Here is a 24871-nt window from a genome sequence, read left to right on the forward strand (position 1 = left end):
TTCTTTTTATAGCTGAGTAATATTCCATCATATTTACATACACCACAGCCTCTTTATTCATTCATCTATCATTGCACACTTAGTTTGCTCCCGTATCTTGGCTATGGTGAATAATGTTGCGGTGAACATGGGTGTCTATATCTTTTTGAAATAGCATTTTCATTTTTTTTTTCTAGATAAATACTCAGAAGTGAAATTGCTGGATCATGTGGTCACTCTGTTTTTAACTTTCTGAGGAAGCTCCATACTGTTTTCCACAGTAGCTGCACCATCTTGCATTCCCGACAGCTGAGTCCCAGGGTTGTCCTTTCTCTACATCCTTGCCAACACTTATTTCTTGTCTTTTTTAATAGCCAAACTGATAGGTGTAAGGCAATATCTGATTGTGGTTTTGACTTGTTTCCCTAACTATGAGTGATGTTGAGCATCTTTTTATGTGTCTGTTGGCTATGTGTATGTTTTTTTTGGAAGAATGCCTATTCATGTCCTCTGAATCCATTTTAAATTGGATTGTTTGGTTTTTCATACGGAGTTGTGTCAGTTCTTTATATATTTTGGATATTAATCCATTATCAGGTGTATCATTTACAAATACCTTCTCCCATACAGTAGGCTGTCTTTGTTTTGTTTACTTTTGTCTTTGTGTTGCCTTCACTGTGCCTAAGGATTTGTTTCACATAGTACCATTTGTTTCTATTTGCTTCAGTTCCATGTGCCTGAGGAGACAAATCCAAAGAAATGTTGCTCAGACTGATGCCCAAGAGCTTACTGCTTATGTTTTCTTCTATGAATTTCATGGTTTCTGTTTTTACGTTTAAGTCTTTAATCCATTTTGAGTTTATTTTTGGGTATAATGTAAGAAAGTGGTCTGCTTTCATGGTTTCGCCTGCCGTTCAGTTTTCCTAATACCATTTACTGAACAGATTATCTTTTGTCCCTTGCCTCCCTTGTCATAAATTAATTGACAGTATAAGCATAGGGTTTATTTCTGAGCTCTCTTTTGTATTCCATTAATCTGTGTGTCTGTTTTTGTGCCAGAACCATACTGTTTTGATTACAACAGCTTTGTAGTATACTTTGAAATCAGGCAGCAAGATACCTCCAGCTTTGGTCTTTCTCAAAGTTGCTTTAGTTACTTGGGGTCTTTTGTGGTTCCATACAAATTTTAGGATTAGGTGGTACTAGTTCTATGAAAAATGCTATTGATATTTTGATAGGGATTGCATTGCATTGTTTTGGGTAGTATGGGCATTTTAACTAAATATTAATTCTTCCAGGATATAAGCGCCATATATCTTCCAATTTATGTCATGACATATTCAATTTCCATAATCAGTGTCTTACAGTTTTCAACATATAGGCCTTTCCCCTCCTTGATTAAATTTATTCCTAGGTAATTTATTCATTTTGATACAATTGTCAATGGGATTATTTTCTTGTTTAAGAAGTATATAGAAATGCAACAGATTTATGTATATTAATTCTGTATCCTGCAACTTTATTGAATTCACTTATTATAAGCTCTGATTAGCTTTTCGGTGGAGTCTTTAGGGTTTTCTATATGTAGTTTCATGTTGTCTGCAGATAGTTTTACAGTTTTACTTCTTTTCCATTTTGCTTGCCTTTAATTCTCTTTTCTCGTCTAATTGCTGTCTCTAGGATTTCCATTACTGCGTTGAATAAAAGTAGTAACACTGGGTATCCTTATCTTGTTCCTGATCTTATAGGAAAGCTTTAAGCTTTTCACTGTTGAGTATGATGCCAGGTGTGGGTTTATCATGTATGGCCTTTTATGTTGAGGCATCTTTATTCTATACTTACTTTTTTGAGAATTTTTATTATAAGTGGATGTTGAATTTTATCAAACAGTTATTCTGCATCAACTGAGATGATTATATGATTTTTATCCTTTTGTTGTTGTTAATGTGGTGTATCACATTGATTTGCAGACACTGAAACCATCCTTGCATCCCTGGAGTAATTCCCACTTGGTCATGGTGTACGATCCTTTTAATGTATTATTGAGTTTGGTTTGCTAATATTTTGTTGGTGATTTTGAATCAAAGTTCCTCTGGAATACTGGCCTCCAATTTTCCTTTTTTGTAGTATCTCTGTCTGGTTTTGGGATCAGCATAATGCTTGCCTCATAGAATGAGTTTGGAAGCATTTCTTCCTCTTCAGTATTCTGTAGGAGTTTGAGAATAGGTATTACCTCTTCTGTAAATATTTGGTAGAATTCACCTGTGTAGCTGTCTTGTTCTGGACTTCTGTTTGAACCAATAATCAAAACCTCCCAACAATTTTGTTACCAGTGGTTGATCTGTTCAAGTTTTCTATTTCTTCTTAATTGAGTCTTAGAAGATTGTTTCTAAGGACTTAACATTTCTAGGCTATCCCGTTTGTTTGCATATGATTGTTTGTAGGACTCTTATTATATGATCCTTTGTATTTTTATGGTATTGGTTGTAACATACCGTCTTTAATTTCTGATTTTATTTGGGCCCTCCACTCTTTTTTTTTTTTTTTTTTTTGATGTTGATAATGCTGGCTAAAAGTCATCAAATAGGCTGCATGTCCAGTGTAGAGCCCAATGCGGGGCTTGAACTCATGACCTGAGATCAAGACCTGAGCTAAGATCAACAGTTGGAGACTTAACCACCTGAGCCACCCAGGCACCCCACATTGTTCTTTCTATTGCTTTTTTGTCCCTATTTCATTTATATCCACTCTGATCTTTAATATATTTTCTTTCTTCTACTAACTTAGAGCTTCATTTGTTCTTTTGATTTTATTTCCTTCATGCGTAAAGTGAGATTGTTTATTTGAAATTTTTCTTGAAGTAGTCCTGTATTGCTATATACATTTTAGATCTGCTTTTGTTGTGACCATAGATTTTGGACTGTTGTATTTCCATTTTCATTTGTCTCAAGATGTTTTTTATTTCTTCTTTGATTTCTTCTTTGATTCATTGGTTGTTGAGTACCATGTTGTTCAACCTCCATGGGTTTGTGGGGTTTTTTGCACTTTTCTTCTTATAATTGATTTCTAGTTTCTTACCATTGTGAAAAGACGCTTGTTATGATTCAGTCTTTTAAAATTTATTGCGTCTTGTTTTGTAGCCTAACAGGTGATCTATCCTAGAGAATATTCCATGTGAAATTGAAAAGAATACATATTCTTCTGGTGTTGGATGGAGCGTTCTGTATCTGTCTGTTAAGTCCATCTGGTCTAATGTGTCATTTAAGGCCACTGTTTCCTTATTGATTTTCTGTCTGGGTGATCTATTTATTGATGTAAGTAAGGTGTTAAACTCCCTTACTATTAATGGATTATTGTCAACTTCTCCCTTTATGTCTGTTAGTAATTGCTTTGTTTCTTTAGGTGACTGACCTTCGGTTGGGTGCACAGATACTTACAAGTGTTATACCTGTTTGTTGGATAGATCCCTTTATCATTATGTAATGTCTTTTTTTTACACTCTTTGTTTCAAAGTCTATTTTGTCTGACTTAAGTATTGCTCCCTGACTTTCTTTCCATTTCCATGGACTCACACAGATGGGTCTTTCTGGTTTTTTGTTTTTTGTTTTAATCCATTCAGCTACTTTGTGTCTTTTGATCGGAGCATTAAGTCTATTTAACATAGTTATTAATAGGGGTACCTGGGTGGCTCAGTCAATTGAGCATCCGACTTGAGTTCAGGTCGTATCTCACAGTTTGTGAGTTGGAGCCCCACATGGGGCACTCAGGCACGCTTGCTCTCTCTCTCTCTCTCTCTCTCTCTCAGAAATAAACGTTAAAAAAGATAGTTATTGATAAGTAAGTATGTATTGCCACTTCGTTCATTGTTTCCAGTTGTTTTGATAGTTTCCTGCTCTTTTCTTCTTCTCTTGTTCTTTTCCCTGTGATTTGGTGACTTCCCCTAGTGTTATGTTTGATTTCCTGTCTCTTTATTTTTTGTGTACCTATGGTAGGTATTTGGTCTGTGGTTATCAGGAAGTTCATATATAATATCTTCTGTATACAGCAGTCTCTTTTAGGTTGATGGTCACTTAAGTTCAAGCATGTTCTAAAACACTACCTTTTTTATCTCTGTTTTATGTTTGCACTGTCAGACTAAGTACTGTAGGTCTAGATGATTTTACTCTTCTTGTCTTTTAACCTTCATACTAGCTATGGAAGTGGTTGATCCACTACCCTTACTATATATTTACCTTTACCAGTGAGAGGGTTTTTTTTTTTTCCCATAATTTCCTTATTCCTAGTTACCGCCTTTTCTTTTCCACTTAAGGAAGTCCCTTTAACATTTATTGGAAGGCCAGTTTGGTGTTGATGAACGTCTTTAGCTTTTGCTTTTCTGGAAAACTCCTTATTTCATCTTCAATTTGGAATGATAATCTTGCCAGGTACAATATTCTCAGTTGTATATTTTTTTCCTTTTAGTATTTTGAATATTTTAATACCACTCCCTTCTGGCCTGTAAAGTTTATGCTGAAAAATCTGCAGATAGTCTTACATGGGTTCCCTTGTATATAACAAGTTTTCTCTCACCACTTTGAAGATTCTCTGTAAAGTGTCATGATACGGGTCTCTTGGGTCCACCTCATTTGGGATTGTCAGTTTCCGGACTTAGATACAGGTTTCTTTCACCAGGTTAGGGAGGTTTTCAGCCATTATTTCCTCGGATAGGTTTTGTCTGTTTCTCTCTTCTCCTAGGCCCCTACAATGCAAATGTTAGTATGTTTGATGTCATCCTAGAGGATAGTCTTAAACTTTCCTGCTTTTTAAATTTCTTTCTGTGCTGTTTCTGTTGGGTGATTTCCACTAATCTTTCTAGGATCAATGATCCCTTCTTGTGCATTATCCTATACGCTGCTGATTCCTTCTAGTATATTTTTCATTTCAGTTATTCTTCGGCTCTGAATGGTTCTTTTTTATGTTTTCTGTTTCTTTGTTGAAGTTCTGTGTTTATCCATTCATCTCTTTAGTTAATATCTTCATAAGCATTACTCGGAATTCCTTATTTGGTAGGTTGCTTATCTCTGTTTCATTTAAGTTTTTTTTTCTGAGTTTCTATCTTGTTGTTTCATTTGCAACATACTCCTCTGTGTCCTCATTTTGCCTACCTCTCTATGTGGTACTAGATCAGTTACATCTATTAGTCTTGAAGGAGTGGCTTTATGCAGAAGGTGTCCTGTGGGGCCCAGGAGCCTAACATGCTCTGGTGCTCTGGTCACCTGACCCAGGTGCCCAAGGACTGATGCCTGGGTGGGCTGTGTATACCTCCTGTTGTGGTCGGTCCCAATCCATATGGACTTGCTGATGTGTGTGGGGCTGGCTGCAGGAGCTGACCGCAATGCCCGATGGCAGCAGTATGGCCAGGCTGGTAGGCAGGGCAGGCCTCCTGCACAGCTGGCTACACCTGTTGTAAGTATTTTAGTTTGCTGGGCTGGCACCCCAGGGCAGGATGCTTGGGAAGAGCTGTAGTACCTGCTGGAGACGTGGGGTGGTAAGCCTCCTGGGAAGGGCTCCAAGTTGGTTGGATGGAGTGAGTTCACAGAGAAACACTGGGGCTATGTTTCCCCAGAAACACTGGGGTATAACATAGGTGCTAGTTATGGTGCTAGCACGATAGATAGAAAGTATTAGAAATGGTGCCCACCAATACTGGTCCAGCTCGGTAGAATTGACAAGAACAAAATGGTGCCCACCAGGGCCACTGTCCCTGGGGAATGCTCCAAGTGATCCCTGTCTCTCTGGCACACACCCCAGCCATTAGTGAAAGTACTTCCTTCACCTGTAACCCAGGTGCTTTTCAAACTGCTGCCTCTGCACTGGGCTTCCACACAAGTGAGAATGCACACATGCTCTTTAAGAGTGGAGTCCCTGGGGGCGCCTGGGTGGCTCAGTCAGTTAAGGGTCCAACTCTTGATTTTAGCTCAGGTCATGATCTCAACGGTTTGTGTGTTGGAGCCCTGCATTGGGCTACATGCTGCAGAGCTTGCTTGGGATTCTCTCTCTCCTTTTCTCTCTGTCCCCTCCCCTATACACATGCTCTGTCTTTCAAAATAAATAAATAAACACTTTATAAAAAAAAAAAAAAAAGAGTGGAGTCTCTATTTCCTACTGTCCTCTGGCTCCCTTGGCTATAAACCCCATTGCTTTTCAAAGCTTGTTATTATTGGTGCCATTCGCCTGAGCAGTGGAGACTGGTGTGGGGCTCAGACCCCTCCTTCTTCAGTGAGGCCTCTGTGGTTGTGATATCCCTCCCACTTGTGGGCCTCCCCACTAAGCATGCAGGTCCTGACTTAGGTCCACACTATTCTACTGTGATAGTAATGATAGAAGAGAGAAAATCAGAAATTATTTTTAAAGTTTAACCCTACCTCAAGACGATCTACTTGATGACTCACACAAGTTTTAAAAAATTCTGTCAAGCTTGAATGGATATTACCCTGCAGGTCCCTGCCAGGCAGCACAGTTAGGAAGGTAAGGAACACAGGTTTTGGAATAAGGCAATGCTGAATTCACATCCAGGTTTTGCTCATGTGACTATGGGCAGACAAATGGTTTAACTGTCATCCGTAAAATGGACTAGGAGGAAGGAATATTAGAGGTCATGTATTTATTAAAGTTCCTAGCCATGGAGTTTGGCATGTAGAATTAAAATATCACTTAACTAGTGTACCCTGTAGTCATTACTATGATGGGAGTGTTTTGTGTCCCCTCCTAAGAACCTCTCGTCTTAAAGTTTCCATCTGCCTGCCTGATAAGACTTCTTCTGTCTTCCATCCTCTTCAGAAGATAAGTTTCCCATTCTTTTTGCTATTAATTCAATACTTAGAATTATTCCTCTAAGCTATTTCAGTGGATGTTTAGAAACCAGGGTGTGAAGTGAGAGCATCATCACCAAAACCCAAGGGAAATGGATATAGCCAAAAAACAAAAAACCAAAAAACCTCTCATCGGGTAGACGGGCATGACAGAGAAACCAAGACGTTTTCACAGTAATAAAAGAACCTGAGAATTGAAGAAGCAATCCTTGACTTTTGGCTGAGGTCAGGGAGGAAGTGTGTGGCCATAGATCAAATTGAGGTTGGTTCTGAGTGTTTTGTTCCTTCCTTTATACTAATATAAAGTTGAATAAGGACCCAGCTGCTCTGAATTTGTGTGATTTTACAAAACATCTTTGTAAGGATTTAGGAATTGTGTTCATTGTACAGAATGAGATAAGTATGAATTTGTGGATCATTTGAAAATTTAGTCCAACAATACACTGTTGCACAATCTGAAGGCAGCTGTTTTTCCCTATTTCCCTCTATTTGGCAACCCTTACTTGGACAAAAATCTGGATTTGCAGATCTTGATTGGAAGCCCTCACAGGGAATTTGCTCCCTTTCGTTGTATATCATTGCAACCCCAGATTCCATAATCAAAAATTCCATAATCAAAAATACTTAAAACTAATGTAAAATGAAGACAAATACAAATCATCAGTTTACCACAATTCTAAATTAAACTACAAACCCTAGGTAGACCATAGCTGATAAAGTCTACTTAATCTTGCAAGCTAGACGTACATTACTGAAACCCGACACAATTCCCAAAGATGCTGGTACCAGCTTAAACTCAAGCTTACATGGGGTCACAAATAATTGTAATAACAATGGCGTTCAGCTATGGACTTGCCATGGAGGATACCTACTGGATCAACGTCTGTGAAAAATCAAGTCTTGAAAAGATGGAAAAACATTACAGGTGAGATTTGAGCTCAGAACCACAGCTCCACAGCCATCAGTTTCACCCCTAGATATATAGTGGGACATACATTAGAAGAAGGTAGTGAGCGTACCATTGTCTCAGACATGTTCTTGTATTCCTGAAAGATGTGGCATTCCTAACTCCGTGTGTATCAAACCATAATTATCCTTGTGTGCTTTCAAGAAGTGAGGAACACACATCCTCACTTCACAGCATCAGTACTTGTTAAAATTCATGTCCCCTAATGCAGGCCTGAGCAAACAGAGCAGAGGACTTGCAGCCTAAGGTCTCAAGTTAGCTAATACAGTGACCAGACTGAGGACTGATCCTTCCAAAGAGAAAGAAATACATTTCTTCTGTGAAACATTTTAGATCAGACTTTACAAAACAAGTTCAGATAAGGTGACCATGTTCTCTCTTCATAGAAATAAATACACAGGACCAAAGAAGCCTTTGAGAGGCCCAGATGTATTCTTCCCTGCCTATACCCCCTGTGCCACCTTGGGAAATGTGGACAAGTTCTTGGAGTCTATTGATGGAAGACCTTCGTTTTACAGACAGAAACTAAGCCCAGAGACATTAGGTGGCAGGCCCTTGGTGTCTCAGAGATGTGAAAAAGGCATTTCCTCCTTCATTTACCCTTTACTGAAAATGTTCCTGTCTTACTAGAGTTTGTGTTGTCTAACCTTGTCCCTAAGATGAGTGAGGATAAATGATGCACGGTTTGGGGGAACTGTCTTAATATGCACCTAAAGTTAAAACAAGTTAGAAACCTCTCTGAACAAATGCAAAGCAAAGAGAATAATCGGTGTTTCTTCGACTTCTTCAAGAACATGTGTTCTAGTAGAACCGTTTAACAGAAATATCACGAAAGCCTTGCCTCAGAGTATTTTTCTGTTTGATTTAAAAACTATTCCATAGCTTATTATCAGACAAATCAGTAATCCTTTAGCTAATGCAGGGATAAATGGACAGTCAGAAAACATAATCACCTGGTGTGTGCAGCTGAGTATTTACATTTTGCCTAATGAAAAAAGATAAGAAAAATGCAGGTGATTTTAATGTGTAAAAACCACGTTTTCAGGCTAGCCCTAGAGGGACAAATACATTACTGACTCAAAGTAATCACTAGACCTCTGTAGTCCCTGGTGTCAGCTCTGTTTTGAATCTCTTTTTGGACTCATCTTGAATCAAAGAATATTTAAGCCTGTTTCAGTAGGACACTTGCTCCCTTTAAAGATAGTTCAAAGGTTTTAAAATCTGTTTCTGGACCTTGTTGGATTGTTTTCTTCTCTGTGTTGCCTAAAGCTTTATGTATAGCAAGGGTTCTTAACCTCAGCATTATTGACAGTCAACTCTGGGTAACTCTTTGTTGTGGGGGATTGTCCTGTGTACCCATGGCATGTGGGTGGACCAGCACTCCAGTCTTTTGTCATTAGCTGTCAGCAGCATTTCCTCAGTTTGACAATCACAGATGTCTCCACCCATTACCAAGCGTTCCCCCCACCCACCTACACACACCCCTCTTCCCCGGGAGCAAAGAACCGCTGGTTTACAATATTTGGCCAATGAGAAAACACCTGTTCCATGTGTACTTGATAAAATTTAATCCAGTTTTATTTTCAGGATTTTTCCCCATGTTAATTATACTTGTTTTCTGAGGTGATACCCTTTTTGCTTTGTTTTGTTTTGTTTTGTTTTGTTTTGTTTTCCCCCAAATGGGTTCCTTGCATTTCATTTATTTAATTCACTTAACTTGGAGGCTAAACCAACAGCACCATTTGGATTTGTAATGTTTATCGTCTCTGCTTCTTTGTCTTTGGGAGAAAGCCTCTACTAAGCAATACTGTATCATCTTGCCAGGTACATTACAGTCCCCATTTAGAAATAGGGCAATTGAGATTTAGAGAGATTAAAAGGTCACCAAGCTACTACACTGCAGTTAGGTTATGAATTCTAGCCTGCCTGACTTAGAGTCCTTACTATTCTCTGTAACAGCAATTCTCAGAATGTAGTCCATGGACACTTGGGTGTCCCCAGGACCCTTTCAGAGGTACATTAATAAAAATATACAGTCTTCATTTGCCTTTCTCACTGTGTTGGCATTTGCAGAGATGGTACAAAAGTAATGATGAGTAAAACTGCTGGCCTCATAGGGTACAGTAGTAAGTGTACTCACTGCCTTGCACTCTCAAGTTAAGGAAAGCCAATTCCACTTAAGAATATCTTTGAGGGATTCCTGTGTGGCTTAGTCAGTTGAGCATCTGACTCTTGGTTTCTGTTCAGGTCAAGGTCTCATGGTTCGTGGATTTGAGCCCTGTGTCAGGCTCTGTGCTGACAGCAAGGATCCTGCTTGGGGGTACACACACACACACAGACACACACACTCTCTCTCTCTCTCTCAACTTTAAAAAAAGTTTTTTTTTTTTTTTAAAAGATATCCTTGAGGAAGCAAAATATTCTTTTAAATCTCCACCTTTGACAACATCCTTTTACTATCTGTGTGACAAAATGGGAAGATGCTTGAAGCTTATTACGTACTTACGCTGCACATAGCATTTAGGCTTGTGTCAAAGAGGAGTAGGTGTAAGACTGTTTATGTTGCACATTGAACAAGCCACCTTTTTCATGACATACCATGGATAAACTATGGTTTTTAGCCTTTGGTGTTTGCCAGATGTTATCTCAAAAATGATTGAAGTGAGCTTATCACTTCAAGGAAGACAGTTTAGAACTTTGAAAGACTTATGTCTGCCACTATGAGCTTGATAGATGTGACTGTTATATTGTATAATGGACTGGTCAACATTTAGAAAATCTGCCCAACTCAGTGAACCAATATTTTCCAAATGACTAATGCAGGATAGTACAAAATCATGCACGGGTAAAAGGACCATTCCAAGCGCAAGACAGACAGATGGATTTTAATGTCACAGTGTTTCAAAAAGTTCACTGATAGGGTTTCAGATTCTGCACTGCAGTACTGACCTTTTGAAAAACCAGAATGTTTTATTTTGGGGTAGAATCACAAAGAATATCTACATTTACCTGAACTCAAGCTCTTGGAGGATCATTAACCCTCAGCTGGCTCAGAGAGAAGGGTATTTATGGCACTTGCCTTCACCTGAGATCCTCCAGGTGGTCCCATGTCACAAGAGGCAGGTAAAAAATATTGACAAGAGTTTCAAGGCTCGTTATTTCAGTGATGTATTCCACGCGTAATAAGACTTACATACATGAAATGACTTCTGTGTCGTCACAACACCTGACAATCCGGATTCGTGAGCACGTGCTAAATGAAAGGATGTCATTTACCTGTACATTTTATAAGCTCCTCGAGGGGTGGGATGAATTCTCACAGTCCATCCATGACTATCCGTCCGGGAGCCCCCTCTCAGCACTTGCTTTTCTTGTAGAACTCGACAGAAAAACCCAGCTTTGAATGTGTTGTTTTTTGTTTGTTTTTTCTTTCTCAACTCTCACGTAAACTCCGTGGCCTCAGGAATAAGCTGGTGTTTAGCACACTGTCCACTGTAAGTGGGGAACAGCATTTGAGTGTTCACTTGGAACAAGGCATTTTGTTCCTATGAGTCTCCACTCACTGTGGATACGGTCAGTTCATAATGGAACCTCTTACTGTCTTCCAAGTTTGGCACAGCCATCCGTACACACTGATCGAAGACCCCAGACTTTTCAGCTTTTCCGTTCAAGGAGATGTCATATACACTCTCATTCCTGTGTGCTTTCTCACAGTATTTGTATTTGCCATGTATCCTTATTAAAAGATGGTGATTCCATATGATTTTCCTTGTAGCTCTAGCAGTTTGGTTGGCCTGTAGCCCGTCAGCAGTAGCACAGGGTCACATTTGTGGTTGTAAACTGTGCCGTGCTCATCCGTGTTCCCCAATGGTGTTCTTCCTAGGCTATCCTAGTCCTCGTGTTTGTGTGACAGAAATGGATTTTTTCCCACCGATGTCTGTGGTATACTTGGCAGTTTTCCATGTACTCCGTTCTTATCTGATGGAGCCTGGAATGACTGAAGGGATTTCAAAAGGCTGACTTAAATTACAGATGCTCAGCTACACTTGTATCCGTCCATTGGTTCCTAGCTTTCCCTGCTGCCATCTGTAGCTCATGGTTGAGTGGCCTGAATGCGTTTTGCCAATGCTCTCATTTATAAGCTAGAATTTGTGATTACCATCCTGGGTTTCAGACTGAATACTAACTTTCTACTTACATAATGCTGTCTCATAAAATCTCTAGTTTTTTCTGAAACAGGAAAGGAGGAACATGTATGGGGTGTTTGTTCTATGCAGGAACTACATGCTGCATTTTGTGTGTTCTCCTGTTTTCACAGCACACGCACAGATGATGTCCTTCCCACTCATGAGGAAACTCAAAGTGGTAGACAGCAACCCAGGGTCACACAGACTTTCCATGGGGAGAGCAGGGATCTGAAGCACGTCAGTTTGACTGCAAATAGACGCCCCGATCACCCTCCTCTTACTGCGTTGGCCTCATCTGGAGGTGATACCATCCTGTCACGGGGCTGGTGAGCGGCTAGACAAGATTTTACTCACGAAAGTGTTTTCACAGCTACAGAGTCCAGGCACACCTAGTTTTATGGCGCTTTCCTTTATTGCACTTTGCGTTTTTTACCAACTGAAGGTTTGTGCCAACCCTAATTCAAGCAAGCCTGTCAGCACCATTTTTCTAACAGCATCTGCTCATTATGTGTGTGTGTGTGTGTCACACTTTGGTAATTCTCTTGGTATTTCATATTTTTTCATTATTGTTAGCGTGATCTGTGATTTCCGACTCACTGAAAACACAGATGAAGTATTTTTAGACTAAGGTATACACATTCTTTTTTAAATATAAAGCTCTTACAGACTTTAACAGACTGCAAAGCAGTGTAAATATAACTTTTATGTGCACTGGGAAACCAAAAAAGTCATTTGACTTGCTTTATTGCGATATTCACTGTATTGCTGTCTGTGGTCTGGAACCAAACCTGTAGTATCAGTGAGGTATGCCTTTACTACAAAGTACCATTTAAAAAAATTTTTAAACACTTACATATGCCTATGTTTTTGTGTGTATTGTATATAAATATATATATATATATTTATATATAATTGGTTGAGGAAGCATTTCAGAAGTAACCTTTCAGATCTTTAAATATTATACTCATTTTCCATAAACAACTGGTTGGTCCCTAAAAATAGATGTCAGATGACAGAGATGGGCTGAGCAGGAATAGGCGCATCTTCAGGCCACAAGCCAAGGAAGTTTTTGCTTCCCTGACACATCGCTCTGTTCACTCACACCAAGTCCTTCCTACCTTTCTGTAAAAATACTGCCTAGAGCAGCTCCTCCGCATTTGTCACAAGCTTCCATTCATCATGGGTGGCTCACGCCAGACCTACAGCACGGTCATTTCAGTCTGTCCTCTCCCATCGTCCGCTATCCCCCACCTAGCAGGGAACCAACACCTTGTGATACGGAAGCATCCAGAACTTTGCGGCCATGTTCAGAAAACATGTAAAACCCTGAGGCCTGTTCCCAGAACTGGGGTGATGGCAACACTGTCCACCTGACAAAGCCTCTCGAACGGAAGACTGGCAAGGTGCAGTAGCTTCATCCGAGGACAGGATTTAGGGGAGCTTTCGGGATTGCTGAAAGGTTTCAAAACAAATTAGGGCCTAGAGTATCTTTAGAGACACAACAACAGCACTCACTGTGGTGAGAAGTCTGCAAAATGAACCACGAGATGGGGTAGGAGAAGCAGATTCCTGTCCTTTTCTTGAGGCCACACCCGGCCTCGGTGCAGAGGACAGAATGCTCCTTCCTGTTGAAAGCCCACTGCCCTTTCCGTTCTTGCTGTGAGCCACACAGGAAGGTGACAGACAGTGATGTTTCGCATCAGTCTTTGTAGGCCATGATGAGAAACCTGACAGCATTGGGATTGAGAGATGTAGGCCCAAACTCAAATACTCTATGAAGTTTTGACTCTAGCAGAGGACGTGGATTGACTGAATTTAGACACTGAGTTTAGAGAGAGGCCTGTACAAGGTCTTAAAATGACAAAAATTAACTTGATGTCCCAAACAATTAAAGGGGTAGGACGCATCTTCTTGAGGTGACAGATGTCTACACTATCTCTGGATCCTGGTGGTAGTTGCACTACTATCCGTTTAGCCAAACTCGTCAATGGTTCACTTACAAATGGTGAATGATATGGAAGCGACCCCTTTATAAAGGTGATCATGAATGTAAACAAATGCTATGCAACTATAGATGACAGTTTCAAAGTGAAGCATGTATTCATCATTCTTTTTAGGGAATGCTTAAAAGGAAATTACCTCACTCTTGGGGTGCCTGGGTGGCTCAGTCAGTTAAGCGTCTGACTTCTCAGGTCATGATGTCACGGTTCGTGGGTTCAAGCCCCGCATCGGGCTCTGTGCTGACAGCTCAGAGCCTGGAGCCTGCTTTGGATTCTGTGTCTGCCTCTCTCTCTGCCCCTCTCCCACTCGCACTCTGCTTCTCTCTCTCCCCGCTCCCCCCCACAAAGATAAATATTGAAAAAAAAATTTTTTTTAAAGTTACCTCACTCTTAATTTTGTCTAAAAGAAGATTAAAACATGATTTGAAAATATTTGAATAGACTGTTGTAATGCTTGCTAGTACTTGAAGCCAGAGTTCAGTGTGAACATGCTCCCTAGGGAGTGAGGAGGTAAGAGAGCTGTAGTTCGATGTTTCTTTGAAGGTCATGACAGTGGATCCTGACACTGCTTTCTCTCCTCTTTCAGCCCTGGAATGAGACCAGATGTAAGCTCTCCTCCATCCAGCTCTGCAGCGGCAACGGGACCACCTCCCAAACTCTGCCTTGTGTGCTCTGATGAAGCTTCGGGGTGTCACTACGGGGTCTTGACTTGTGGAAGCTGTAAAGTATTCTTCAAAAGAGCAGTGGAAGGTAGTGTGTGTTTTGAAGAGTTTTATTTTTCCTCTACTTGGTTCTTGTCTCTCAAGGTGGATTGTGAAGTTTCTGGTATATGCGAACCCCATTAAGGCTGGAAGTCAGTAAAGTCAGGTGCGGGGGGTTGGCTCGGAGGCCTTCTAAATGGAGAGATTTTAAAAAGCCACACAAAAAGCATAAGAGACTCTTAAATACAGAGAACCAACTGAGGGTTGCAGGAGGGAAGGTGGGTGGGGGGATGGGCTAAATGTGTGATGGGCATTAAGGAGGACACTTGTTGAGATGAGTACCGGGTGTTACACGTAAGTGATGAATCACTGGGTTCTACTCCTGAATCCAGGACTACACTGTATGTTAACTAACTTGAATAAAACAACAACACAAGCAGAACTAGAATAAAATAGAAAAGTATAAATTAAGGAGAGGGAGTTTGGTCAGATAACAGAAGGTAACGGTAAGAAAGTGCTGTCGTGGGAAATGGTGTTATGTTACTGCCCAAACCTAGCATTCACTGTATGAGAATCATGGGCTTTAACTCCCATGAAGAAGTTGGTTTTAAAACCACCGACTATTCCAGTCTGACAAAGAATGAGGGTCAGTAAGAACTGTGAGGGGAAAATCTGGGTGGGTTTTTCTTCCTGTTGAGCCAGGCATTGTGCTAAGTGGTATCAAGTCCACATAAGACGTGGTCCCCACCCTCTGAGTGGTCACGGTCTGCTTGAAGTGAGAGAGGAGTTCAAAGTTTCCAGGAAAGAGGTGGTAGTAAGAAGCAAGTGATAAACAGCCCGAGGAGATAGAGAAAGAAGGTAATGTAGAGAAGCTGATTTCACTATATGAATACTAATAAAAACTGTACCCTGGTTATAGATTCATTCTGCTGACAAGGGCAGTCACATCAACTCCTTAAAGAGAAATTCATTCCATAGCAAATTAGTGTTGGAAATTACTCTAAAATCCTCTTGGGAAAAAATCATGTACTTTAGTTATTTATAAAGCTGTTTGAAGGTGGTGTCGCATGAATGGATTACCTAAAGCTCTGAGTATGTTAATTTTTAAAGAAGTGTAATTATCCATCCACAGTATGAGAAAGATTATTATTATTTGCCTCAAGTTCTGTTTGCATATCCTTAAGAGTTAGATGAGTCATTTTCTTTTGTTTGGATTACTTTTTAATCCATGAGCAAACTATAAAATTCCTCCTGTTACCCCACATGGAGCACAGGGAGGCATGCTTTGACCAGGTAGGAGCCCCCAACTGTTGAATAGTGCTTAGGAAAGCCCACCCCTGCACACTCTACTGCCTCTAACAAAGTAGACCTTATTCACCACGGACCCAAGAGATTGAAGCTTTTTCTTGTCTGCAGTTTACTTCAGCACTTTATTTTAAATGTTTTTGTTTATTTCTGAGAGGGGGAGGAGAGAGAGAGACAGAATGGGAGCAGGGGAGGGGTAGAGAGAGGGGGAGACACAGAAGCCGAAGCAGACTCCAGGTTCCGAGCTGTCAGCACAGAGCCAGACGTGGGGCTTAAACCCATGAACTGCAAGATCATGACCTGAGCCAAAGTCAGATGCTTAAGTGACTGAGCCACCCAGGTGCCCCTGTCACAGCACTTTAAGTCCTGAGTTATCTCCATGATATAAATGCAGTGATAGAGGTAATCCAATATACAATAATACTGGCAAATTAATTTCTGCAAGTGAAATTCAGAAAGACTGTGGAACCTTAGAAGAAAAAAGAGGGTATTTAAAAAAATATTTTAATTAAAATGGAGGAGAATGAAAAATTCTTTAAAACAGGACTATAAACGTAAATGCCTATACGGACCAAGTATGTGTCCTTCTGGCAAATAGAAGACATTTGGGACAAGGAAGGTTAGAGAGTGCAAGCTTACTTTGAAAGCTTTCAATACCCTTTAAAAAGTAAAAAAGAAAAGTAAAAAAAAAAAGAAAAAAAGCTAAACCTAACTCCCCAATAAAATACCACTGCAGGCCATATGCCCTCAGGGCTTACCCCCTGCTTTAGAATTAAATTCTTAAGCTTGTTTTTAGGTAAAAATTTCATAGAATATGAGCTGTCCCATTTCAAAATGTTTTTTTAGCGTTTAAGTATTTCAGTTAAGTATGGTGGCTCAATTACATAATTAGTAGGGGAAGGTTTAACTGTGGACTATGTTAAGTAAATCCTATATTTGGACTTTCATTTTCTCCAACGTCCCTTCCAGCTCTAAAATTCTGTAATCCTTTGACAACCTAACTCAGAACAGTTCTACTTTTCCTCTCTACACAGGATGGAGATGTTTTCATTACAGAGATGTAGTTTCTAAAGTCTGTATCATACTTAGCAGTCCATTTTTGGCACCTGCTGGAAATACTAGGTTACCCCCCCCCAAATTGGCATAGGATAAAATACCTGAACATTTCAACAATTTTTAAGAAGTTTTATCCATACAACCCAGATCAAGGATAGATACCTTGAGTTTTTTTAAGTCTGTATTCTGGGAGTCACTTCTCTACATACAGAAGAAAACTTTGGGTAGCTTCATGTCTTTTCATGTATACTAGTTCAGTGATGTCCCCCCTTCCACCAAGTCCCTTTTACTTATATCTCCTGTACACAAAAGTACATGTAATCTTTGTTGATGGGTCATAATGATGATAGGCATCCATTACCTTTAATGTCCCATAGACCAAGCATTATGTTTTATGTACATCATACCATTGAATTAAGGGCTCTATGAGCTCTTAAATGCTGTTCTGATCCTATTTGATCAAAGAAACTGAGGCTCAGAGTTCAAGTGGTAGAGCTGGGATTCCAGGGGCAGTAACAGCTGGTATAAGACATTGGGCATTGGAGAGCGGAGCAGCTCCGGAACAAAGCTCAACTGTAGGCCATCGGTCAGCCCGGTGGCCTACTCCTCACAAAGAACTGAACCTGATATAGCTAACCATCTACTCAAAATGCACGCCTCATAGCACTGTGATTTATCCTCTTATGAAGAAGGGAATACGGTTTGCTTCCATCCAAGTAGTAGGCAGTCCTGTGCAGAAGGGATCTTTTCCCAGAAATCAGAACAAGATACATTCAACCTAGTGAGCGGATGATTTTTCTCTTTTCTCTGAATGCGATTTCTTTTGAGAAGAGAAATGCCCTGTTGTGGTCCTGTGCATAGCCACAGTGGTGTTGTGCAGGGGGATCTTTTCAGTTTCTGCCGGGCCAGCAGATCCTGAGATATTTTCTTTGACATTCAATAGCCAGATTAAGAGACAACTACAAGAATGTGCTTTTTGGGGTGGTTAAGGGTATCAGTCTTTCCATTTTAATTTTTTTTGCCTGGTGAAAACTGCACTTTGTACCTCTTACCACACATTATTAAATACTAGGTGCCAGAAGATTGTATGGACAGTGACAGTCTAATATCTGGAGTCGGTGGTGGATTTAAACACTTACATTCTACAGTGCATGTGACGTAATGGACTAATATCTGTAAGATCTATATACGGTAGTTAGTTTGCTAGGTGTGTGATTTCCCTAACTAGTTGTTGGCAATCTTAACATTCAAGATGAAGTTTGTTCCCTGTCACTTAGACTTGAAGGGGGAGCACGCTCCATTTGCATATGGTGGCATAATGTTGAGGGAAAGTCATTTTCCGTGTGGGGTTCTTTGAGTATTTTGAAAGCAGTTTCCTGTTTGTTTAACCTTCCTTAGCATTAAGTCAGAAGTCATAATGAAGTAGTGACTTCAGACATCCTGTCAAACTGTACTTTAAACAGTTTCTCCTGTAATGCAGAACAGGGTTACCCTGGAGGAGGGTAGTGACTGGAAAGGGCCTAGAGGACTACTGGTGGGGTACTGTTTTTCTTGACCAGAGAGCCGATTACATGGCGGTGTTGAGTTTGTGAAAACATAGGAGATGCTACACTTAACAATCTGTGCACTTTTCTGTATGGATACTGCAGTATTTTTCATGAACTATGTTTATTTGTTGAGCAGAATAAGAAAGAGACATTTTTAAGGTGACCTCACAACTCTGTAATGGGAGTGGAAGCAAGTACATCTTTCTTCATCACTGCCTGTGGTCCCTGCCCGTGGTCAGCCCAAAACAAAAGGGCAATGAGTCTCGCCATAAAAAGATCCCTTATAACCTGGGAAATGTTAACAGTGCCTTTGTTTTCTGTGTAGGACAGCACAATTATCTTTGTGCTGGAAGAAATGATTGTATCATTGATAAGATTCGAAGAAAAAACTGTCCAGCATGCCGCTATCGAAAATGTCTTCAGGCTGGAATGAACCTGGAAGGTAATGTAAACGCCTGAAAGGAAATGTCTATGCATCATATAAAAATTTGTCATTTTCCTTTTTAAGATATAAGTGAGCAAAAGTAATAATTTAGTCGTTGCAATATATATGTGCTTGGCTAACATCATTTTATATTACTGCTTTATTAAGTAGGATTTTTGTGAATATTTCATATTCCACTTGAGTTTTTTCACCAGCTCGTACTACACACACGGAATTCATTATAGCCAGACTGTCCACTGAGCAAGTAAATTAGGTAAAAAAATGAAACTTAAACACGTGAAGCAACATTACTTACAGCTTTCTCTCCTCCCTTTCTTCGGCCTCAAAACTGTTCCCTAGAGTTGAAAATGTGTCTCTGTCAGATGTACTTACATGTGCGTTTTGTATCATTTACCTTTTACTTGGCTCTATAGCTAGACAGATGAGGGAAACTCCTCAAGGAGGTATTGGATGGGTTTTGTTTGTTTTGTTTTTCAAGTAAAGAAGAAACCTGAAGCTAGTTGTAAGTTTGAGTTTCATAGCCCTGTTTATATAAAGTTGTATGATTAACATTGGTCTCAGCATTTGAAAACTTCCCTTTGAAAAACGTTTGGAATTCTCCTTGAGTTGACAGGGCAAACTCCATGAAGGTAGTGGTGGTGCCAGAATCACACATGTGCTTCGTATTTGCTGTGACAGTAGCACTTTCCTGCTCAAACCTGCCAAGGAGGCAGGCGGTGCATATCAGTCAAATAAAGTGGTGCCTGTTTTAAGGAGTCACTGTCGACTTAGGTTGCAGAGTCCATCACAAAATGGTGTGGCACACTACAGAAGGAACTGGAGCAGGAGCAAGAGGAGGGTCACCTCCTTCTGTCCTGGAAAGCTGAGAACGGTTCCTTGGAAGAAGCAAAATTCAATCTAGAAAAGCTGAGTTAGAAGGAGTTATGTATAAACCAAAGTGGGACACAATCAGATTCACATTTTAGAAAGACTGATCTCAGAGAGAGAGAGACCAATTGAATGACTGTAGAAGTAATCCAAATAATACACTGCGATGTTGGAGGGAGAACAGCAAGTGTGTGGCTCTTTTGGTAAAAGAGGGACTGACCGTTGGCACGATCTGCACAAGCCGTGTGTGCACCTGTTTTTAAATATGAAGTAGATTCATGGGTATGGCTATGAAGAGTCTTAATTCCTCACCTCACATACACAGCATCATCTTCACTTTTTCATAGCACTTCAGTAGCAAAAAGATGAAATTCGTAAATGTAACCTAATACCAGAAGTGGTGTATTTTGGTACTGTTGTTCCTATACCAAGTAATTCTCAAGATTTGCTATAAAGCAGCCTTCTTCGGTGCTTAAAGTTCCTGGCATTTGAGTACAGATAAGTTTTTTAAGGGTAATCCTTAATGTTTTCTTAACTTCATTTTAAAGTATATCGTAATCATTCCAAATTATAGTTGTCTTTTTTTTTTGTTTAAGTTTATCCATTTTGAAAGATAGTGTGACCAGGGAAAGGGGTAGACAGAGAGGGACAGGGAATCCCAAGCAGGCTCCACAGAGCCTATGCAGAGCCCCACATGGGGCTCGATCCCACTAACCCTGAGATCATGACCTGAGCCAAAACCAAGAGTCAGACGCTCAACTGAGCCACCCAGGCGCCCCTAGTTTTATTTTTGGTATGAAGAGTCAGGTGGAACTTAACAGGCAAGGAGGTTTGTGACATTATCAGATTTCATACCTTTTTTTTTCTTTTTGAGAGAGAGCTCATGTGAGAAAATCGTAAGCAGGCTCTACACTTAGCATGGGGCTCAATTCATGATGTGAGCGAAAATCAAGAGTTTGGATGCTTCACCAGCTGAGCCACCCACATGTTCCCAAACTTAAAACTTAAGCTAAGTTTTCAACTGTCACAGACTTCTGAACACTTCTGTAGAGATCAGAAATTGACTGATAATCTATATATTCCAAGGAGTCAAACTTAGCAAAGTGCTTGAAAATAGTGGTTGCTTAACTAATTCAATTAACAACTTCTTGCTAAAGTTCTATGAAAACATATTAGCACGCATTCTTGCTCTAGTCAATATTTTGAGCTTTATTCAAAAGCCTTAGTTCTCTCATTTCGGGCAATAGCTAAACAGGAAGAAATTATCAACTGAGCACAGAAGATTTTTAAAAATCCACCAGTTTGTCACTGTCCTTTCTCCTGTTCTCTGGAGTGTAGGTTCTGAGCCATGGTTAATTGAGGTCTTCAGCTTATTGTTTCAGTGTGGTTTGGGAAAGGATGTTCTCTGTCATTATCTTCTCAATGGAGTACTTGCCAGGATTTTGAAATGTGGGTTTCCTAAACCTTTGGTTGTTTCACGTGTTTCCTTATGTATTGTAGCACTTGCTTTTTTAAACTGTACTGCTCCTCTGTGTACTTTTACTGTCTACATTGAGAATACTCTAAAGCCATATTCTGCCACCAGTTGAGGTAATGATAGTCCTTCCGTAGCACTTGGTGTGTGCCACCACCTGTTCTAAGCATTGTACGTGTCTTAACTGATTGAATTCTCAACCACCCTCAGAGCAAGGTACCAATATTACCCTCATTTTGTAGAAGAGGAAAACTAAGGCCCAGGGAGTAACTGTGAGATCCCAGCTACTGCATGGCAGAGCCAGGGTTTAAACTCAGCCATGATTGTTTCAGATTTATGCTGTTTACTACTACACCATAGTGTGTTTCAACAGAGCGTGGTAAAATAAGAATGGACCTGTCCCAGTCCCTTCTCTGTTTTGAGATGTGACACAAAAATTTCTAATTTCTCACTAGCATATTCAACACAATGCACAATAATGAGACCATTCTATCATTTTAAGGGCAAAGAATCTACTGATTATTTCAAAAGGTGATTAGTATTTACTTTTCTCTGAGCAAAAATGTTTTGTATCCCTGATAAGTGAGGCAGGTACATTTCTTCTTTCATATGAATTATATTCATTGCCCTTCCTTGGATCTCTGAGACCTTCCTTTTGAACGATACTGTGTTCCCTTCAGCAGCAGGTGCACCAAAAAAGAAATTCTTATTTGTTACTAAAACACGTAATTTCATACAACATGTAAGTTTAAGAGTACGTATATGTTTACTAAATAATCTATGGAATCCATGTTGTAATTTGATTGCACTATTCCAGACTAAGTCAAAGATGGAAAGATATCTTTACTTTGTATATACTTTGTAATCATATCAAAGTAGATGCTTTAGGTTTATCAGGTCATCAATATAAATCTCTTACAAAAGGGAAATCCCCCCCCCCCGATAATTTATGTAAAGAAATATAAAGTTATTTTCTTCATCTCCCAGATGTTGTTAGACCTAAGCAGTATCCATCATATAAATGTAAAAACTGGACTTTTCTGCTATTGAAATTAATAGTGCTTCTAGCATATGACCTGCAGTGTCATCTTAATACTACCTTGAGAAGAAGGGGAATTTATGCTAGGTTTTAGTATGCCTGTCTTCATTATAGATACCATCATGTAGATGAACCCTTAGCCACAGTTTCTAGTCTGCTGTTAGGAACTTAGGATTTTTCTTTCAACTGCTAGTAAAAGTATTGCCTTATTAAACTGATGAGAATTTCCACTTAGGAGTGAGAGTGAGAAATTAATTCATATAAGAATCCATATAAGCGATTTGTTTAGATTGTTTTCACATAACATTGAAAGACACTTAATTATGATGTTTGTTTATTTTTGAGAGAGACAGAGACAGAATGCGAGTGGGTTAGGTACAGAGAGAGGGAGACACAGAATCCAAAGCAAGCTCCAGGCTCTGAGCTGTCAGCACAGAGCCCGGCGCAGGGCTCAAACTCACAAGCTGGGAGATCATGACCTGAACCAAAGTCGGACGCTAAACCAACTGAACCACCCAGGCGCCCCAATTTTTAATTTTTTTAATGTTTATTTATTTTTGAGAGAGAGAGGGAGACACAGAGTGTGAGTGGGGGAGGGGCAGAGAGAGAGGGAGACACAGAATCTGTTTCAGGCTCCGAGCTGTCAGCACAGAGCCAGACGTGGGGCTCAAACTCACAAACTGCGAGATCATGATCTGAGCCGAAGTCAGGTGCTCAACCGACTGAGCCACCCAGGCACCCCAAAAGACAATTTTGTATCCGGTATGACGTGGCTTCATATACAAATGGGTTCCTCTTGACTCTGCTTTTTCCTCTTCTATTTCACTTTATAATTGCTGAATAGTTTCAGAAATTAAAATACTTATTGAATAAACTCTGTCACCCAGACCTTCCCAGTAAAACTCACTCTGTGTATATATTTTTTAAACACCCACAGCTCGAAAAACAAAGAAAAAGATAAAAGGAATTCAGCAGGCCACCCCAGGAGTGTCCCAAGAAACTTCTGAAAACCCTGCTAACAAAACGGTAGTTCCTGCAACATTACCACAGCTCACCCCTACCCTGGTGTCCCTGCTGGAGGTCATCGAACCCGAGGTGTTATACGCAGGGTATGATAGCTCAATGCCAGATTCGACTTGGCGGATCATGACCACACTCAACATGTTAGGCGGGAGGCAAGTGATTGCAGCAGTGAAATGGGCCAAGGCGATACCAGGTAAGATGCAGGGGAGGACACAGCTGAGGTATAAAGCTTTGCATTGTCTTAAACAGACGCAGCGCTCTGGCTGTTTGTCAGCCAGCTCCCACTGTGCGTCCTGCTTCCTCAGTTCTGGGGCCTAACGAGGGGAGAGGCTGGAAAAGCTGGGAGTGGAGAGTTTATAATAAAACTTGTATGCTCCTCCCAGCTTCTTCACACTGTTGCTCACAGCAGTTTCTTTTTTTTTTTTTTTTTTTTAATTTTTTTTTTTTCAACATTTATTTATTTTTGGGACAGAGAGAGACAGAGCATGAACGGGGGAGGGGCAGAGAGAGAGGGAGACACAGAATCGGAAACAGGCTCCAGGCTCTGAGCCATCAGCCCAGAGCCCGACGCGGAGCTCGAACTCACGGACCGTGAGATCGTGACCTGGCTGAAGTCAGACTCTTAACCGACTGCGCCACCCAGGCGCCCCAACTCACAGCAGTTTCAAGCAGGATGGTGTAATATCAGAACTAGGGGCACAGGACTTACTCAGAAATTCCTTTTACACCCAGGTCTAGTGGGGGGGGGGGAAATGCGTACTTGTAAGAACTCAGTTGCTTTTCCTTCAGTGTGTCACTTTAAAAAATCAGGTTATTTGTAAAATCTGTAAAAATCCGGTGTCGTGACCCTTTCTCAAGGTAAAGTAGAATGATTTTTAACTCTTAACTATGTAACATGATATATGTTGAATGTAAATCTTCATTAGTCTCATTTTTAGGATCATATGAGATAAAAGTCCCCCTATGGGAACTTGATGTAGATGGGACATAAGAGGTCAACATTAGTGTCAGCCCAGACTTTACAGCTAGAGGAGAATCAATAAGCTTATGTTCACACAGAAAAGAGACAGGACAAGAATGAAGTCACCTGACCTCCATCATCTCTACTCTGTCAAGAGGGAAAGAGGTGTTACTGTCAGGGGGAATTTTTAAAATTGAATTCATTGACTGTGTAATGTACCAAGTCAGGACTCTGGGCTTTCTGTTTTACTATTTAGTTCATATTGTTTAAATAGGGAAAAAGTGACAGTAAGTTACATTGTACCGGATGCTGTTAAAAAGCACCAAAGGCTTTGGTCTTGACATGTTGGATGACAAAGGAGAACTGTGCCCCCTTGGTGTTACTTCATTTCCTCTGTCTCCTAGGGGTTCTGGTCTGTGGCAGTTCCCAAAGAGATGATCTTCAGCACCGAGTGTTTCCTCATAACCTT

The 24871-nt window shown here is 40.3% G+C and overlaps 1 protein-coding gene across 8 annotated transcripts in view; it reads left to right on the forward strand.

The window, feature by feature from the left end:
- Positions 1-24871, forward strand: part of NR3C1 (nuclear receptor subfamily 3 group C member 1) — a 164186-nt gene that overhangs the window by 121250 nt on the left and 18065 nt on the right. For 7 of the 8 annotated variants that reach the window (XM_086701513.1, XM_086701494.1, XM_086701474.1 and 4 more), the window contains exons 3-5: positions 14571-14737; positions 18919-19035; positions 23356-23634. In XM_086701513.1, coding sequence (XP_086557639.1) covers positions 14571-14737; positions 18919-19035; positions 23356-23634 — 563 coding nt within the window. The remainder of the gene's footprint in view (positions 1-14570; positions 14738-18918; positions 19036-23355; positions 23635-24871) is intronic. The other variant, XM_086701525.1, reaches the window with a different exon arrangement.

Source organism: Puma concolor, chromosome A1 (genome assembly GCF_028749965.1).
Source record: "Puma concolor isolate L17-30 chromosome A1, mPumCon1.1.hap2, whole genome shotgun sequence".
Lineage (NCBI taxonomy): Eukaryota > Metazoa > Chordata > Mammalia > Carnivora > Felidae > Puma > Puma concolor.